The sequence below is a fragment of the Physcomitrium patens genome, chromosome 5 (genome assembly GCF_059467195.1).
Source record: "Physcomitrium patens ecotype Gransden chromosome 5, ASM5946719v1, whole genome shotgun sequence".
NCBI classification, from domain to species: Eukaryota; Viridiplantae; Streptophyta; class Bryopsida; order Funariales; family Funariaceae; genus Physcomitrium; species Physcomitrium patens.
This window is the reverse complement of record NC_143414.1, coordinates 2,885,170-2,905,003: the sequence shown is the minus strand read 5'-3', so window position 1 is coordinate 2,905,003 and position 19,834 is coordinate 2,885,170. Positions and strand designations below refer to the sequence as shown.

The 19,834-nt window shown below is 38.7% G+C and overlaps 2 protein-coding genes and 1 long non-coding RNA gene across 4 annotated transcripts; all 3 read right to left on the bottom strand.

Annotated features, from left to right (window-relative positions):
* Nucleotides 1–8,078: 8,078 nt before the first annotated feature.
* Nucleotides 8,079–8,949, bottom strand: LOC112282532 (photosystem I reaction center subunit XI, chloroplastic). The gene has a single exon (XM_024520216.3). It carries the CDS (start codon nucleotides 8,842–8,844, stop codon nucleotides 8,167–8,169), a length of 678 nt encoding a protein of 225 aa, XP_024375984.1. The 5' UTR covers nucleotides 8,845–8,949; the 3' UTR covers nucleotides 8,079–8,166.
* A 1,011-nt stretch (nucleotides 8,950–9,960) lies between these two features.
* On the bottom strand, nucleotides 9,961–12,190 carry LOC112282533 (putative RING-H2 finger protein ATL69). 2 transcript variants are annotated; one of them, XM_090250243.1, is made up of 2 exons: nucleotides 11,630–12,190; nucleotides 9,961–11,344 (listed from the first exon to the last, which is right to left on the bottom strand). In XM_090250243.1, exon 2 carries the CDS (start codon nucleotides 10,954–10,956, stop codon nucleotides 10,405–10,407), a length of 552 nt encoding a protein of 183 aa, XP_090106369.1. In that variant the 5' UTR covers nucleotides 10,957–11,344; nucleotides 11,630–12,190; the 3' UTR covers nucleotides 9,961–10,404. The 2 variants fall into 2 exon arrangements, with proteins under 2 accessions (XP_090106369.1, XP_024375987.1); XM_024520219.2 differs by having other exon boundaries at nucleotides 11,526–11,666.
* Nucleotides 12,191–16,133: 3,943 nt separating this feature from the next.
* Nucleotides 16,134–17,064, bottom strand: LOC149989227 (uncharacterized). The gene is made up of 2 exons (XR_016502840.1): nucleotides 16,853–17,064; nucleotides 16,134–16,623 (listed from the first exon to the last, which is right to left on the bottom strand). It is a non-coding gene; the product is annotated as an uncharacterized LOC149989227 (long non-coding RNA).
* Between the last annotated feature and the right edge of the window lie 2,770 nt (nucleotides 17,065–19,834).

The following is a 19,834-nucleotide window of genomic DNA, read 5'->3' as shown; positions in this document are numbered from 1 at the left end:
CGACCGAACCTACAGGCTTGCCTGGTTTAGGTGCGGGGCGCGTTACACACTCAAACCAGTCGGCTGTGCTCTACACAGCAAGAGGTCGTCAGCGCACTGCAAAGCTTGTATTTCCGTCAAAGGTTGAGTCATTAATCTCAGATTTGTGCACAACAAGCTGCATCAATGACCACAACCAAAATTGACAACGCTTGCATAACAAACCCACATACTCATGAATCATGGCGTCAGATGGGTGTGCTTTGCTCAGGTTTCAAAATCTGACAATATGTGCTCACATCGTTCACCTAAAGGTAAACAAACACGATCAGGTAAAGAGAACAATGGGACTTCCATGGCTTCGCTTAGCGCAATGACTCTAGGGTGGGTTTACAGATCTAGAATCTCGTCCAAATAGAAGGTCGGCATTGCAATCCACCGACTTGCTCCGGATAAATTATGGTAGAGTTGGGGTGCGATAGATTGGAAAGTGACTAGATCTGCACCAAGCGTGATCCTAGTAACCCGATCTGAAGAACCGAGATCGGGTTACAAAGATTGCAATTTCTTTGTTGTGCAAATCTAGTCACTTTCCAATAGATGCTGCACTGTGTTGCAATTTCTTTGTTGTGCAAATCGGTTTAAGCAAGACCTTCAGTGTATCAGTCCGAGATTCAGCCATTTTGCAGGTGGTGCGCAAATGACACACTTTTATGATAGTTCAAGCATTCATGTAAACAAAGTTGCGATTTTTGTTGCACTCAAAGATAGGGCCAGCGAGTCCACTGTGCACGAGCAATGGTCTTAACACCATTGTGTCTGTTATTGGGTGTATGGATCCTTACACCCCATAACAGCTGATGCACTTTGTTGGCGCTGGTATGCATCTCGTGTTGGAATACTTGGCTTAAGAGATTGTCGATTCTAGAGAAAAGAGTTAGTGGAAAAGAGCACTTGGATGATTAGATTGTGGGATGAGGTTGGTGCGTGTAATGGTGGTAGATCATGGTTTTGCTTTGTGAACTTGGCCTTCGATGGGGTATTCTCTGACTTGATTACATTCATTGATTTTTATTTTATCTTATTTTATATAATCACTTGTTCATATTATTCTTTTTTTTGGGAAATGTTAAAATGACCCAGGGTTTTGCTAAATTGACGCACATGTTTAAGCCATCATTGCACCCCATCCATCCCCTCCCCATTCCCCGAGTTCCCAGACCCAATCCCGACCCCCTCCCTGTTCCCAGTCCAGCGTCGTGAGTAATCGTCCTTGTCGTAGTCCCCCCAGCTCCCAGTTTTGTGAATGCGGAACATGTTACCACCCTCCGCACCTTAACAAAATTGCTTAGGTAAGCGTGGGTTCGATTGAAGAGGAGTTTCTGGAGCGGGCCAAGTCGAAGATGGGCATTGATGCGAAGGTTATCCAGGCAGGTCTGTTCAACACTACCTCCACTGCACAAGAGAGAAGGGAGATGCTGGAGGAGACAATGAGGCGGGGTTCAGGCGTGATAGGCACAGGTGTACCAAGCGAGCGCACGTGCTTGGAAGTTCACAAGGCGGATTTAGGATTGAGATTGGCGTTGGGATGTGAGATTTAACTGGTACCCTGAAATGGGCATTTGTGGGTTGACTCCTCATATTCAATGCGTCAACAATCCAGGGAATAGTTTCTCGTTTGATCGCAGGCTTACACTGGCAAGTTTGGACAGCGTGCACTAGGCGACTCAGCGATTTCAAAGTGTGTGAGGTTCCAGTCAGCGGGGTGCTGGATTCTGCCCGCCCCTTCCTCCCCCTCGTTTCACCTTCGTTCCGTTTTGCAGACATTCGTCAGAGACCTCGTGAGATTGGTTGTGCCGTCGAGAAGCTTTTGCGCCCCAATTCCAACTCAACCCAACTCACGTAGAAAACTGGGAATTTCTCAACAATTTCTCATCTGATAAGGAAGACTGATAAGCAATTTTGTTGAGGTGCGGAGGGTGGTAACATGTTCCGCATTCACAAAACTGGGAGCTGGGGGGACTACGACAAGGACGATTACTCACGACGCTGGACTGGGAACAGGGAGGGGGTCGGGATTGGGTCTGGGAACTCGGGGAATGGGGAGGGGATGGATGGGGTGCAATGATGGCTTAAACATGTGCGTCAATTTAGCAAAACCCTGGGTCATTTTAACATTTCCCTTTCTTTTTTCAAAATATTGTTGTTTGTATTGGATATTCAAAAATAAAAAAATATGTTAGTGCAGATTTATTATATTTTGGAGGTTGTTTAAGATATTCTCAATACATTTGTATTTGTTTGGTTGATAATTCAATACATGTAAGAAACTAAAAAAACACATCTTGGTAATAGAGTGGTTAATATTATCACAGTTATTTAAAATTATTCACAAGCTTCAAAGATTGGTTGAAATTGAGTAGTATAAGTATCTCAAACAGTAAAATAAGATACATTATCAAGAGAGAATCCCACTTCTCTCCAATTATAGTAAAAAGTTAGAACTCAAGCCTTAGAATATAAATTAAAAGACTTATTAAATAGCAAGAAAATGGATCCATCCATGAAGATTACAATGGCTTTTGACAGACTTTGCACGTATTGTGAGAAGATAATAAACCTATCCAAATTTATGATCCTTGGATATGTTTCTAATTGTAATCCTAGAGCTATGAAACTAGTTACGTGACTAAAAGCAACTCTGCACAGATCATTCTATCAGCTCACAATATAAACTAATAACTATTTTAAAGTACAATTCACTCAAGAAGAATGTAGATGACATATCTTAGCAGACATACAATATATACTTAATGGGTGAGACATCTCATTCTACAATTAAATACTATACTTTAATGCCAACCTCCCATTGAATAAATCATGCTTGAAAATAGGAAACTAGGCACAAATTTGAGAATTACTGCTATTTCTATGAATATAAGAATTTTTAAGGAAAATATTTGAGGTATTCAGTAAAGTGTTATACATTGATGATATTGATACCTATCTTAGATACTATCGTGTTGTAATACAATTATATGGTGAAAATATAAACAAAATTGATTTCTAATTAATATTCAATTATTTTGATTTAATAAAACTTAAGACAATTAAAAAATTCATCATAAAAGTTTTTTAGATTATTTACTTATTTTAATAGCTAGTAGATAAAAACTAATTATTAATTTTTCTTTTTAAGCTACAAAAATTCTTTTATTACCTTAAAAGGCTATAAATTGGTAAAAATAAGATAAATGAGATAAATAATTAATATGGTTGATTTTAGAGTAAAAATAAGGATAGGATTCTACTTAAAAATTTCTAAGATAAGTTGAAGTGATATATAGAGAATGACAATTTATGGATTGGGATCAAAATCAAATCTCTAGCCATTAAAATGATCCAATAGGAAAAATAAGGAAGATTTATAAAGATTAGTAAATAAGATTAGAGAATTAGCAACAAATTTATTTTCTTAGGTTTTGAGAGGACTTTATAATTATTGTTCAAAATTAAGATTTGAATTGGTAACTTAGAATTTATGCAATAAAATTAGGAAAAATATGCTTGGCTAATTTATGCAATTAATGCAACATCTATAGTTCAAAAATTTTCAATGTCTATTTGTTTGGATGTCCTAAGTGTACGTAAAATTTTGTATTATTCTAATAATGCAATTTGGAGATATTCAATCATTTGTACAAAGAAATATTGTTAAGGACAAGAACTTAATGAAAGCAAATAAACAAGTGAGACTCTTTCAAAGAAATATGACAAAATAAAAATAGAAAAGTATGTATATTAAAAGAAAAATAGGAATGGCTATTCCTAAAAGACAAGAAAACTAAAAACTCTTGAAACTAAACTAGAAGCAAAAAAAGAATTAACAAGATTGAAGAAGACTTCACTCTTGCCTCTATATATACTATCTACCTAAGATTTATGTAATACTGTTCTATAGAACCTCCAAAAATGTATTGACTTTGTATGACATGTATCTTAACTTGCAAGGTAAGTTTTTTATATGAGTACTACATAGTTAGCTTGTTTTATAAGCTACCAACACATGTAGCATGTGGTTAGCTTCTTGACTAAGTTTTTAACCTATCAATCAACTATAAACATATGTAAAGTCAAAATAGCATCTTAAAAGCTTTTGAGAAGCTTTTCTAAAAAGTTATTATAAAATTAATGTATTTTTATCTACTTCTACCTATTCATATTACTTAAGTAATAATTACAATAGATATATATATCTGTAACAGATACTTGAAGTTGATAGTTTATGATTGATTAGGATTTTTGCAATAACTAAAGATTTATCAATTGGAATAAGATAAAATTTAATATAGAATTAAAAGACTTGAAGGCCAAGTTCTACACAAATTTTAAGTGGAAGTTAATGGTTGAAGAAGGAAAAATTGCTTTTCAAAATTTTATCAACTTTCAAGGTGGCAATTGAGAGATATTAGTGGATTTATGGCATTTTTACAATTTATCAGTTGGATTAATTTGAAACTTCTTGTATATATAGAAGACTTGCAACAATACCAGTAAATATTTTTTAGACCAATTAAATAATTAGATCAAGAATTACAAATTATTAAAATTTACTATCTAAAATTAATATTTGGAAAGAAAATTGAAAGTTGCAATGAGGTTAAAGTAACAAAATAATTTGAGTTTGTGCTTACTTGAGATTAATAAGAAGAGTGTTTTTGAGAACTTATATTGGCTCTAAGCCTTTTGCATTGAAATCCTAATTACTTTGTATTTAGATGGCTGAAACCTATTAGGATTTCTTAAATACTTGTAAAATATAACTTTACCTTCCATAGCCAAGTGCCCCATGTATTTTCAAGCAAGACAATATGTAATATGATAACAACTATTTCAATCCATGGTGTAGATCCTAATAAATAATATAGGATCATTTTTTAAATTAATTCTATTATCAAGGCTTGATAATAAAGTTGAAATAAAATATGAATTAGAATATAGTGAATTAATAGTGTGGTACAATCGTTGTCACTTCTTTAAATATATAATATAATAATATATTATTTTTAGATGGTAAAATACTTAAAATCCAAAACAACCTCTTTATAGATACATCAATGGAGGAAAATCAGCTTTTGCCTGTGGAAGTAGAATTAGACAAATTCAAACATAAAAGAAATAATCAATAATGTCCAAAGTCAATAAAATTAGCAATTACTTTGTATGGCAATCCAAAGCAGTCCAATTAACTATTTAAGAACTTAAAATTTAAATAAAGGCATATATATATATATATATATATATATAGATATATATGTCTTAAAATATCTACAATAGTTTTTGGAAAATCCTCATCTATGATAGTAGACAAGATCCTAAAATAACTGAAATGACCATGCTCTTAGTATTCTATAGAACTATTGATAGAACATTTCAAGCCTTAATAAAAAAATTAGAGAATCTACCTTATACTAACATGCTCTAATCATGAAAGTAATAAGGCAATTAGCATTTGTGTATAGTTGAGGTTACTAAAAAGAATGTTTTTGAGCACTTTGTATTGATTTAAAGCACTTTTGAATTGAAATTCAAATTACATACTTTTAATATGGCTGAAACCTATTAGGATTTTTTGGATACTTGTAAAATACAACTTCACCTTTCATAGCTAGGTGCTTGGTGCATTATCAAATAAGACTACACGTAATACAACAATGTGCTATATAAATGTGATCATATTTTTTTCAATCTGGAGCATTCTTTTTGTACTTTGAAGATATTATGGCCTCATGACATATATAACTTATGGTCTATCATTTGATTTAAATTTATAATACAACATAGTAATATCAATATGGAAGAAGCATGAGCATGGAATTTAGTAGATAAGATCTTGATTAATGACAACAATCCTTGAACTCTTCTATAAGTAAGTTTGAAATAAAACATTTGAATTCAAAAATGTGGATAAGAGATATTTGGTAATACATTTTTTTCTAAAAAAGTTGTCTTTTATGATTAGAAGATAGTTATACATATCGGCTTAGAAGTCTAGTGCAACATCTTCATGTTTAAGCACTTAGAAGAATAATGCAATAAAGTGACAGCCCTCTTTTATAAAGTATGGATAACCAAGGGGATTTTTGGAATACATGGAAATCCGCAATACTAACACTAGCTTCCACCCATTGTATTCCTTCCAAGAAACCTAGGTGAGGTTGTAAATTAATCAACAATACTGCTGAATACGAATCATATAAAGATTAGTATAGAAATTACTACAAAAAGTAGCAACCTTTGATTAGAAATAGAGGCCTTCTTTGCAGGAATTAAACTAGGGCTCTATAGACAATAATCTTTAATATTCAACTCCTCATTCCTTACCATAGACATCCTTCAATAGGATAATTGACATCTTGGTAACAATAATCTTGTTGAGCAATTCAATCGAATTACAACTAATCTCCTACAAGAGACTTTATAAGTGGGGGAAAAAATGATACAAGAGGTTGATACCATACTTGAAGATGTTGAATATGAATACAAAACTCAAGCACTAGATTTTCCACAATTAATCATTTATCAATAGAAGGGCCTAAAAAGAACGTTAGCAAAAATTTGATTCAATACCATATGAACTAAGAGACCTTCAACATATCGTGGAAAATACAAGAAACAATCCTCACTTTAGTAAGAGCATCATGGCTCTAGAAATATACACTACAACTAGTCAATACTTACAAGGCGCCAACTTTCATGACTAGTTGGCAGATGAAAGACAATAGTTCAACCTTTGCAATTATCACCCTTGATAACTGCAAGCACATGGCTAGCAAGATATACAACAACATGAAGAAAACATGCATACTCAAGACAACTCATAAAGATAAGCATAGATAGGACAACTTTCATTATGATTATATTATGTGCAATTACAAGCCAAATTAGCTTGGCTATGCGAGGCTCTTTGATCTGTTACACACGGCTTAGGCCTACTCCAACAATTAGGATAAACATCTAGCCAAGTGGCCAAAACGGGAGTGCATTACCGTTATGGCCGCATCCCCTTTCCCAGGCGGTTAGCCAATAACAACGTGCCACGGCACCTGAACAGCACTTCGATGCTGACTTTTTAACTCCGGAGGGGTCTTCAAAGTTGGGACACTGTACTTCTCAGCCGAGCGACCCGGGTTCGAAACCCGACAGCAGACTCCCAAGAGACAAGGCAGACTTTCAGCCCTTCAACTGTTATTCTTTCAAGTTTGCTAAACATCAGCAACACTTTGCTCCTGAACAACACATCAACCATAAAATATTGAAACAAACTTCGCATACATTAGTTCGGTTCCATTTCAACCATTAGGGGCCGATATTGTCCAGTGCCCTTAGAAATACACAAATTTCAAACAACTAGATTGGTTTCAGACATGAATTCTTACCTCTGAAATGAGCAATTTACTTGATTATTTTCTTGCAGCCTTATTTCAGATGTAGCAAACTCAAACAAACCATGAAAACACGTAGAATGAACCTTTTGGCTTGAACATTAGAGCACATGTTGAATTCTGTTACAATGAAGTGGATGCATACCACATTAATTCTTTTACCACTATTACGACTGATCGACAAGGATAAGGTACATAAATTGTGCAGATCACCGATTGCTGTTACAGTGAATCGCTTCACTCGCAGGTTAACATCCATGGGTTGATTTCACAGACATAATTTCTCAGCTAGTACGAAGAGGCACACGAGTCCACAGCGCATTGTATCGCACTAAAAGACAATTCAATCACGGCTGAGAGTATACAAGCACTTTAGGAGTTATCCGGCGTGGAGTAAACACTCATCCAGATTCTCGAATACTCAGACTACTGAGACGGCGGATGACATTGTCATTACGACTGTGTATGAGACGTGGTAATGCTGATGTAGCCGGACCACAAAACCACAACAGAAACAGATAGAAACCCGAGACTCCGCTCGGGTAACCCTGTGGAATTGATATTGCTGAGACACTACACATTGGAGAGAAACAGTCAGAGATTGACTGGAATGTGGAATCCAGTCAATTGGAGGCGAAGATACGACAATAGGTGTAAACAGCGAAACTTGTTGGGATTGGCGTTAAAATCAGAACCAGATTACAAAGTGTATTGCTCATGGCAAGGCTGTCGACAAATCAATCTACTTGACGGGGTATGGGAGGTTGAGGACGTAGAGCAGGATGTACGCCCAGGCCACGCCCGATAGACCGCCGAAGAAAAACCCACCGGTGAATCCGGCCCATCCCTCAGCAGTCTGCAGCTTATCGGCAGCCTTTTGCCTTCCCGTGAGGGTGAGGCTGGGAGCCTTGGAGGCCTCGCCTTCCTTGAAGGAGGCAATGCCATAGATGGTGAGGCACATAGTGAGAATGGCAACAAGGCCAGCAGCGGCAAGACTTCCAGCCTCACCCCTCACAGCACTGTTGCGAAGAGGTCCTGCAAGGACGAAGGGACCCACCAGCAAATACCCATGGGCAAGGCCAATCTCCACACCGCGCAGCAAGGGAGCCACGGCGGTGCGGTAAGCGGGCAAGTTGGACAGGTACCACGCGATGAGGGGGCTGCTGGTCACGGGTGTCTCCAGTCCTCCGATGAAGGGGTCACCATTCAATGGCTCGATGACCTGGTACTTCCCAGCAGCTCCGGCCCTGATAGTGAAAGCACTCACCTGCAATTGCTTGGGAGCGATGGCGACTGCACGCAGACCACTCACATTGCCCAGAAACGCGCGGTTGCTCACGGCTCCTTGCGGCTTGCTCACACGCTGCGCACGCTCCAGGGCGAGCAGTCCTCCGGCCCTAGTCATGGCGACAGTGGCCATCGCAAACCTGATGGATCCCAGGACCTAATTGTTTGGCTGGATTGTTGGCAACCGGCACAGCTTTAAGACGGAATTGGTTGCTACACAGGTGATGCAATGAGCTGAATTCCGCAGGGGGGAGTTGTAGATGATGGGAGGCTTAATTTTAGAGTATTGCGAAGCGATTGGGATGGGTAGGAATTTTTCTTCAACGGATAAGGTAACCTCCAGGTGGCTATTGGTGATAGATAGACCGGCATTCCATCCGATAAACCCTGCATCTGTGGGCCAGTCTCGGTTCCCATTTGTGCCGTTGACGGTTGGACCTGGTACTCTCTCTGTTTCTGAAACTTTTCTCTCATTCTCTTGTATCATTCTGCTCCCTTATTCCAGTTCTCGTTCCATGAAGACCCAGTTGCGTGGATTCCTCTGTAAGGTGAATCTTTTTGTTGACTGCAAACAGTTGCGTTCTAACTGATAACCGAAGGCAGGAAATATCGTTACAGCGGAGGTTCTTGGGTTTTGTGTGGTCATGGGGCGTCTTGTAAACGCCATTCTACAGCCATATGGATCGTGTTCAGGGTCGACGCAGTCTGTGGAATCTGGTGTAATCATAATGAACGCTGTGTGCGGTTCTTACCACACAGAAGTCTTGCTTTCCACAAAACTGGTCAGCGGCACCCAATTAGTGCAGATCAGAGGATTGGCAGAGAATTTAATGAAGAGAGTAGGATACTTGATGGGACCTCAAATGATGAACTGGTTATCAATCAGCACTCTCACATTTTCCAACAGCGTGTTCTCGCGAAGATTGGGTATCAGAAGTGAGGTACGAGGAACCCGACCCCATGTTGGAAGCTACCATTTAAGGCTCCATGAAGACAACCTGATATGTCATCCGACAAGTTGCTACATTGCCACAAACACGTGCCACTGAGACCAGAGAGCAAATTCCTCAAACCATGCAGGCACAAATGGCGAATCTGCTTAAATGATGGGCTTCGCTGGACCACGTCAAATCAAGGGTATCGTTGAAATTCATTCGTCATTTCTCCCAAAAAGAAAAAAGAAAAAAGAAAAATAACAACAACAACGACGCCGACGACGACGCAGCAACAACACGTTTGGATCCAGTAATCGAATTGGATGAGGGATTGAACTTGTTAATCTTTCTCCTGATATTACAATGACCAGCAAGTTCACAGCCGATGCATTTTGAGGATGATGTTTCACATAAATAAATCAGAATCTGTTTTACAATTAACAAGCGCTCATGACCTCTAACATGTAAACGAAGTTCAACTTTCCATCTCCGACTTCTCTAACTCCCCAACGTGCAATTTTGTCACCCTGTATCGCATTTAGCCGAGGTTGAGACTCGATGTGGCTCACCATCAGTGATAAATCCAGAGGCTTAAAACTTACAAGGCTGCTTCCTCCACTACTGGCCGACTGACATGTTTAGAGTAGAGTCTAATCGATGGAGCAGACTAGAGACCAATGCTAAGAATTTACAACGATCCAGCTCCAGAGAGAATGAAATTAGGGCAAGCTCTGCACCATGCCCGGACAGACGGGGCTTTAATGGCGGATATGAAGAGGGTGACGAGCGAGGGGGATGAGTTCTGAGAGCGGAGTGGAGATGGGGGTGGCCAGAGGAGTGGGGAGAGGGGAAGTGCGGCACATGGGGCATGAGGCGTGCAAACGCAGCCACGCATCGATACAAAGTGCATGGAACATGTGGCGGCACTCCGGCAGCATTCGCAGCGTGTCGCCGTCCTTGTAATCTCCCAGACAGATGGAGCAAGAGGTGTCTTGAAGGTGGGGGAGCGCTTGAGAGGCAGAGTACACCACTTTCGGGTACGACTCCACAGTGATTTGGTCGAGGCCGCTCGTTGACCATTCCGTGAACGCACCTCCACCGCCGTCATCTCCTCCGGCGTGGTCCGGAGCTGCGCCAGTGGAGCTCCCGCTTAGGCTGCCGCTGCTGGTCTGGTGGACTCGCACACACACGTACGAGGCCAGCATGACGGTGGAGACGAGCACCAGTATACCCACAGCTATGGCGATTCCATACCCTAGCCCCACTTTGCTCAAACTCACTTGCATTGTGGTAGTGTTGCTGGAATTCATTTTCCTCTTTCATCACAAGCCGCTCGATGACTCCTCGACGGTTGCATACAATAGCCTCTGCAGCTACAAGAAAGTTAAGAACAAATCCGACTCCCATGTCCATGCACGCTGGCCTCTATCTCCGGACATACTGTCCACCATAGCCGCGACCAATCAATCAACCTTCCGATTCCAAGTGGTAGCTGTGTCGTTGCACTCGTATGTGGAATGGTCGCCGTTGCGATAGTAGTGAGTGCCGCCAGTTGATCAGCGGCATTCTCTCAACGCCCGCCCAAGGCCATCAAAGATCCGTTGTCAAATCCCTCACTGTGAAATGCTACTCCGTATTCTTCCAGAAGCTTGATCGGACAATGATCCTGTCGGCTAAACCCAAGTGTGGGCACTTAGCCTTCCAAAAAAAACGTACCCAATGCTTCAGTCCAATGCATCAAATCTTCACAGCTGAAACTAATTACTCACGTCCTCTTCTTTCCAAAAGAGAGAACAACCGGGTTTGAACTACAATAATGCAAAAGAAAGCAGCCAAGAGCATAAAGCAGCGTGAACGACGACGGCTGGTTGGCAATCACCAGCAGTACGAATCGTCTCGTGCAGTCCAAGCCACAATGTCACACACAAACTGCACCACACATGAAAAGGAGCTACGACGTCGTCCGAAAACAGTCACCCTCACCCTGTATCCCCGTGGAACAAGCTCATGAACGGAGACGAATACGGGATGGGTACAACCAAGCACCAAATTTGCACCCGTAGATAGCTGGGAGGTCCCGCCACCAGGAACCAGGCACCCAGCACACCAGCGCCCTTGCAGCAGAGCTACACGCGCCGCAGCAGCTCCTTAAAGCTCCGCAACGAACACTGTCCACCTCTCAAGCAAGCAAGAAGCGTTTGGGAGAGGGCAGAGGAAGCATCAGGTGTGCTGCAGATGGGTACACTGGTCGTGCAGAGTGGTGCAGTGGGTACAGCGATCCCTCGACAGCCTTGCTCAAGCACTGTACTCACCCTTCAATCCAGCTCGATGTGGTGTCATAGTTCCAAGAGACTCTCTCTTTGTTTGTACTCTGCAAACTTCACTAGTACTCCAACTCTGCTCTCTCTCTCTCTCTCTCTCTCGTTACCCTGCTTTTGATTATTGCCTGCACTCGCACCCCTCACCCTCATTGTGAGTGAGTGAGTGACCGACTGCACGTCTCTCATCGCCAACGCCGCCGCCGCTGCTGCTGCGTCCTGTGCCGCTCTGAGAGTGCTTCGCGATCTGGGGCTCGGTCCACATGTACCGCTCCGCTGGTGCTGATTTGGCATGCCACCTGGATGTGGACCCAATAGCCTCATCCCACGTCAGCCTCATCTTCAGCGAGGTAAGGGGAGAGAGATGACATGAAAGGGCGGATGATGAAAGGTAAATAAATTTTCTGTTCATCTGATACACGTCATCCATTTAATCATCCGTTTGGACCTTCATCCAGTGGATGATAAAAGCCCACCAGGGTGAGGGCTAACAGTAGGGGTGGCAGTAGAGCAGTAAAGATTAAGAATGTCTTGAATGCAAACCCCAAAGCATTAATTGATATCTGAAGTCATCCATGATATTCCTATCTTAATATTCCTATCTTAATGTAAAAGGAAGTACCCAAAAAATTAAAATTAAAAATTATAACTAAAATTTAGAGTTTCAATAAACCCACAGTTATTCATTCTTAGAGTCAGATGTTGTTGTTGTTGTTGTTTTTTTTTTTTTTTTTTTTTTTGTTTGTTAGTAGGTAACTTTGTGCACTGCAGAGTTGGATGTGTATGCAAAACATAAATATTATACCAAAAGACGTTACCGCACCGCACAATTGAGAATTTGTTTCCACAAGGGTTGTTTCACCTATGTAACTGTTTCACGTTAGATTCCATCGAAATGCTCACTGTGGGTTGTGCAAATCTTGTGAAAAAATATATGCGATTGTTCTTACCCCAATAGCAAAACTGAAAGGAGTGTGCGCTCCACATTCATAAATATTAGAATCCTTTCACGATACAGAAACATTTGAGCCATTAATTTCCAATACTTAAAAATAAGACCTTTCCAAATTATTTTTTTTGATTTCATGATCAATTGGTGAGTGGAAGCAGCGGTGAAAGGCTCCACTTTTGGTGTACGAAACCTGTCATAGGATCCCAATGTCGAAAAGAGTAAAATATTCAAACAGATACACAGAATATAGAAGTCGTCATCACAGTTATCAAAACCTGGAACCACTTTGTTGACACTGCATGTTTTTAGGTGCATACTCTCCTCTTTTTCTTTTTCATTTTTTTTTTGTTTTTAAAATGTGTCTTTGGGGCATGTATTCTCATACACTTGAGAGTCTCCCTCATATGCAGGCTCCACTAGGACGACATAATGGATGTGGTTCCAGAAGCTCCAGAAGCTCCAGTGCCATGGCAGGAGATGAAGACGGAGTTTTCGCCACATGGGGCACCTTCGATGTTTTGAAACTCTCCGCTGTGCTGTGGCTGTGCTGTGGCTGTGAATACATCGCAGAGCCACGGATGATGAGGAAAGCCTGGCGCAAAGTGCAGAGTCACCGCAGATACTGAGCTTGAGGAGAGGCATGAGTTGGCACCCAATCAAGTCAATCCCCATCGCCCTCTTAAAACCTCGAGCGTGAGAAGGTGACCACCGCAGTAGAAGACAGACCAACTAGGGCCCCAGTACGATTTGCATGCTTCGCAATGCGATGGGCAGACGAGAACCTGCTCCAAATTCTGCCAAACACCGGATTGGGGGAGTTACACTCTCTGTTTGTCAAGTCCTTTCTAATCCTCCCTTTAAGTTGAGTCCCCTCCCTTGAAGATGGCTACAGAGGAACTACTGCCAGCTCTGCAGATTGACACCCTTTATAAAGGGTTAAAATGGCCCTTCCATATCACCGGGGTACGATGCACCAAAATTGATTCGGCTCAAGAACAGGGTCACATTTGCGAAAAAAACTGGGACAGGTCTTCATTGAGAAGTGGGGTTGCGTGTCCAGTTTTGTACACATCACCCTTTGGAAGGGATGAGAGTTGCCGTGTAGACCTCAAGGTCCATTTCTGTGCTACATTCAGGAGCTGGGCTTGTTAAGAGAAACGAAACTGTGATATTCTAACCCCCAGTTTGCTGTTAAAAAATAGATTTTATTATCCCCTGAATAACTCTGCATGATTGCAAAATATTGAACAATTATGTCTCTCTGCCAAGCATGGATGATAGAACATTCCATTCAAATACGCTATCACGACGCGACACAGACGATGCAACCTCGTTGGTGTTGAAATGAGGCCTACAATCGGGTGATTCAAAACCAAATTTACAATTCGCAGTGCTGCAAATGAAAGACGCGGTGTTCTAATGAAAATGAGCTGGATCTGTTGTATGTTTGAAGCCTTGATAGCCTTGTTGCATAATCTCTTTAAAGAGAAAAAGACACCAATATCAACAAGTTTGTAGTCGCAATCCAGTCGCTTGATTTGATGGACACCTTCGTGAGAACGTGGTGCCTAATTGGGTTGCCACAACAACAGAGTGCAACCATATCCTGCCCTCCGGAAAATAATGCACAAGGACAAATTGAAACTATGATAACAAGTATACATCTGCAAACATCGACTCTAGGTTATAAAAGATCTTAAGTCTTCGACAAAACCTGAAATAGAGAGCTTTAATAGAAGAAACCGTACTTGAGATATTTGATCAGCATGGCAGAACTAGTTCTCGAAGATGCAACCAAATATATTGATGAATAATGTGGAGACAACCACAGAACAAAAAGTTGGATTACTTAGCTTACTTCAACCGTTAAGGATTATGCTAAAATCATACATGGTAGGAGAAAAGTTCATAATGCTGGCGCTAAGAAACTGGTCTACCAAGAGGACCTTCAGAAACAACCAGGTTCAATAGAACTTGTTAAATCATTCTAATGAGAAATATACATTGGGCTTTATCTTTCAAGGGATACAAAAATTACAGTCTGCTGTTTCTGTCGGCCCCAACGACTTCCAATCGCTATTTTTGGCCACAACTCCAACCGCAAGATTTCGAACCTACATACCCAAACTGATACTTATCACCTAATGCGGTTCGGACAGATCGAAGAGAAACGCTTCATGCCTTATCTATGTCTGCAAAAAGTATCAGACAAGATCACCCGATCCAATAAACTTCAATTGGATAACCAAGCCTTGTAAAACACGATATCAATGAATCGTAGTGACAGAAGAAGTGTTCATATCAGCTCCTCCACAGGAACACCTAGGCGTGCGAGTGTTATCGTTACCACCCAAAAGCTGCGGCAATCTGCTCTAGTTTTGTAGTTGTAAAGCAAATACTAATACTATTTTGTCAAAGTGCGCAATACCTATTTTGTCAAAGTGGATAAAAGGATTGCTCCCATCGGAACCTGATATCAATTCGGCGTTTATGTATCTCTACCCTCTCCATAGCAGTAGGGCACTGACAACCTGGTCCCGATAAATTGCTAATACTGCGACGCTCTCAGTGAAGGACAAACAGGAAGCTACAGCAGCCGGTGACATTCCTCTCTAGTCAGCTGAAAGGAACTTAACTTCAGGACATATTTTTAGAAACTTATGGAAGCAGGAAGTTCTGGTAGACCTGCTGCCAATACCAAAGGCCCACGCAATTACATCACAGGAGGTACTCCATCTGTTCCTAAAGCAAGCGTTACGAAAAGGAGCCCCGACAGCACAGGCATGCGACCTTGTTGGTCCTGTCGCATTTTCAATCCATTCCCCAAAGATCGTGGGAAGAAAACAGATACTAGCGCACTAGGATGAGCTACAGAACGCCCATTAGATCTTTTCTCTAAACGCTTGGAAACAAAAAGACCTACCTGCCAAATTCGCTAAGAGCGTGCACACAGTGGCTAAGGCCAAGAATATATCCATGCCGATCTGAATTGTCACTTGCGTTCAACCAGGAATCACGACAAGCACCAAAAGCCTAGCCTATTTACCACCCACATTGTGCCCATAAAAACCTTCATGACCTCAGAAAGTTATCACAAATCACTCGTAAGCTGACAAACCTCCCGACAACAAAACGTGAAGGATTCACTACTCCAGAATGACACAATCCATCTGCATGTAGTGTGTCTAGTGATAATGCGAGCAACTAGACTCAGAGGTTATCTGTCAGCTGACTTCAAGTCCGAGAAAATATGCCAATTTCCGATACCAAAAGAAGAAGAAGACCTTCCTTCTCCTTTCAAAGAGGCCGAACACCTTAAGTGACCAAGTCTCAAGCCTTGTGAATGCAGAGGCTATTAATTGAAATTTCGTGGAAAAGATGCGTGCTATCTTCTGACATCATGAACGTTCTCTTCTCCTTTGATCTGTGTTGCGAATAGTGAACAAGGTAGTGAAGTTGGTTCGAGATAAAAACTTGGGCGTCGAGAGGAAGTTGTATGTTGCACGGCGAGTGGTTGACTCGCCCCAGTTGCCATCCTCACAATCCTGGACCCCGCAGAACGGAGATTTGGCAATCACGCAACTAGTTTATAGTTCAGCTTTAAATTCTAAAGCTACACCATACTTTTGAACCTCCAATTGACTTCAGAGAGAAACGCGGCGTTCAAATGATGGCCAACATCACAGGCACCATTGCTACTGAAGCATCTGCTGGAAATCCACAGCAGAGGATATGAGAACTGTATTTTGGGAATATAATAATAATATAAATAATAAAAACATAAATCAATGTAATCTCACCACAAACAAAGAATTGCAGTGAGCTTCACAATGTGTTAATGGGCGATACAGAAAAAAATTAAAAACAAAGAAAGAAAAAAAAAAAAAAAAAAAAAAAAAAACCCTAAAACTTCCTGCTTGGACTGAAAGTACCCACCATTTTAACAATATTCAAAGCTTGGAAGAAGAATCCAACGGTGCGTTAAAATACTTAAATCCTCATGGTAATTGTCTCCTGCAACACGAAGAGCTCCTGTGTCCGTAACCAATGCACACCCCCCAAAACGCTGCATTCTTCACAAAACAAAGACCAGCAAGTCCGCGGACTCACGCACGTTTCCTGGAGCCTGTACTCGCTAATCGATAACTGTGATCACTCTCGCTAATCGCCAAGTATATAAGAATCCCGACCTCGCACAGTTCCCAGAACAATGCAGCACCTTGCATGGGGTCCAAAGCCATGGCCGAAACCCCGAGTTACGGATTGCCGAGGTGTGTAATCACCTCTTTCACGTGCTCGCAAATTGTGTGCATGTGAGAGCATGCGATTTGAGACTGCCCAGCCCGGAAAATCGTCCCTCGCATCCCCGAACTTCGTCGTCGGAGATCGACTTTGTCGGCGCAATTGTTTGATAAAACCTCGAAAACACACTTTATATGCAGAGTAAGACGATAAGAGTAGCGGATTTATTCTACAATGCTTCATTTTTATTTTAACGTAATAAGAGATTGGAATTGAAATGGGTTTTTTGGATTACTGAGTAGTCGATGAAGTGCTTGTGAGCACACACACGTGTGATTTTCAATATTAATTCATATAAATCTTAATTTCATATATATATATATATATATGTATCTACACACACATATGGATACATATAGTTGTTATGTTTTGTGAGTTTTTATGTTTGTATTCATATAATACATTTAATTCAATATTACAAAGTTTTAATTGTATCAAATGGTTCAAATATGTTTATTGAAAAGTTATAGATTCTTTGAAAGATACTGAATTAAATCAAAGACATATAATAATACATAGAAGTAAGAATTGTATATCATTATTTTATTTTATTTTATTTTTTTGTTTATAGATAGAGGAACTAAGTAATTGTTTATTTGATTATCTATTATTTTATTCTTAAAAAGTATTTTCTAATTTTTATAAAAGCAACTATGTCACTTCTGATATGTAATATTTCAATTTTTGAACTAGTACATGTGGATGTTCAAGACATTGCTAATTTTATGTGCTTTTAATCACCTAAATATTAAGATTTTTATCACATGTGTAAAACTTAAATTATACAAAATAAAATATGTCATTAAGAATTGCATTGGAAAATAAAGATATAAATAAATAAATAAAATCAACCTTTTGATTAATTTGAAGATAAATATTTAATTAAAAATTATATTTGGATAATTATTTTTTAATATTATATTTCATAAATATTAAATTATTTTATAAATTTAATAGAAATAGAAATAGAAATATATATATATATATATATATATATATATGAAACTTATTACTTAAAAAATTAATTATAAAAATCTTATAATTGAAATCAAAACAAAGATTATTTATAAGAAATGATCAAAATACAACCTTGAGGCACAAAAAAAAAGAGCCCAAGCTAAAGAAGGGTCTTTTTTTTGGAGATTGGGAGATGTAGTTAGAAAGCTAGTTTGAAGAGGATTTAAGAGGTGTTAAGTTTTTAAAGAATTTTTGAATTATAAAAGACCTTTAAAAAAAAAAAATCAAAATTAAGAATTGTTTGCTATAATATGTTATAATAATTCAAACTTGATGATAATATAGTATTGAGTTTTAGTTTAGTTTTGATATTTAGTACTTGATATATAATTATTTTTTTGTTATTGTATGAATATAAGATTGATATATGTTTAATAAGTTCTATATTATCATAATTGTGTAATTGAAAGATCCTTGGCCATATAAATAATAAGATATTAAAATTTGGCAATTCATAATTGATTTGGATTTCTAAGATATCTAAAAGTCTATAGATATGATGAAGCTAAATAATAGGACACTTATTAATAACAATGAAATCAAGTTCTATATTAAATTTGAGTAGAAACCAATAAGTAGAGGTAATTGTTAAGAATCTTCATTAAATGTAGAAAAGAAGATAAAGTAATATTATTGAAGATTTTATTATAAAATTTGTTAGTTTATAAATCAAATTTATTTTAAATATTTAAATTATTGAAATAAATAAAAATAAATAAATAAATATAATGATCAAATTTTAAAAATTATTTTATTATAGTTTATTAATTAGTATTTAGGATTTTTTATGGATTATTTTTGTGATGTATTAGAATTTTATAGGATTGAAGATTTAGGATTTGATAAGATTTAATATTATTGAGAGAGTTGAGATTGCTAAAAAATAATTTTTTATAGCATATTATTTCTAAAGTCATTAGATTAATACAATGGTATAAAAAACTTTAATATATTTGTTGCAAAATAGAGTTCCATTTGGATTGTATAGAATTTGCTAGTCAAGTATCAAGGATAAGAATTCTAAGAAGATATGTAAACAATTGAAAAATGAATCAAAGAAAGATGAAAAATTAGAAATAAGAAAGTAAATATATTTAATAAGACATTGAAATGACTACTGCCAAAGGCTAGAAAACTAGAGACTCTTGAAATTAGATTAGAAATAAGAAAGGAATTGACAAGAGTGAAGAAGGCTTCATTCTTCCTTCTACATATATTATCTATCTAAGAGCTATGTAGTAATGTTCTATAGGACATCTAACATATATTTAATTTGCAAGTCATATGTCTTAACTTGCAAGGCAAGTTTCTTATATAAGTGCCAAATCATTAATTTGTATCCAAAATTACCAATACATGTAACATGTGGCTAATTTATTGGACAAGTTTCTAACCTAGTAATCACTTGTAGACATGTGTAAAAGTAAAACCACATCTATGAAGTTTCTAGAAAGCTTTTCCACAAGGTATTATCAAATTAATCTACTTTTATTTAATCCTATTTATTCATATTATTTAGATAACTATAGATATATCTAAGATAACAAGATTTGCAATAATGCAATGAAAGTTATATTATAGATCAAGTATAGAATATTA

Coding starts and splice junctions, on each gene's coding strand:
- LOC112282532 (XM_024520216.3), bottom strand. CDS start 8,844: ATGGCCACTGTCGCCATGACTAGGGCCGGAGGACTGCTCGCCCTGGAG.
- LOC112282533 (XM_090250243.1), bottom strand. CDS start 10,956: ATGAATTCCAGCAACACTACCACAATGCAAGTGAGTTTGAGCAAAGTG.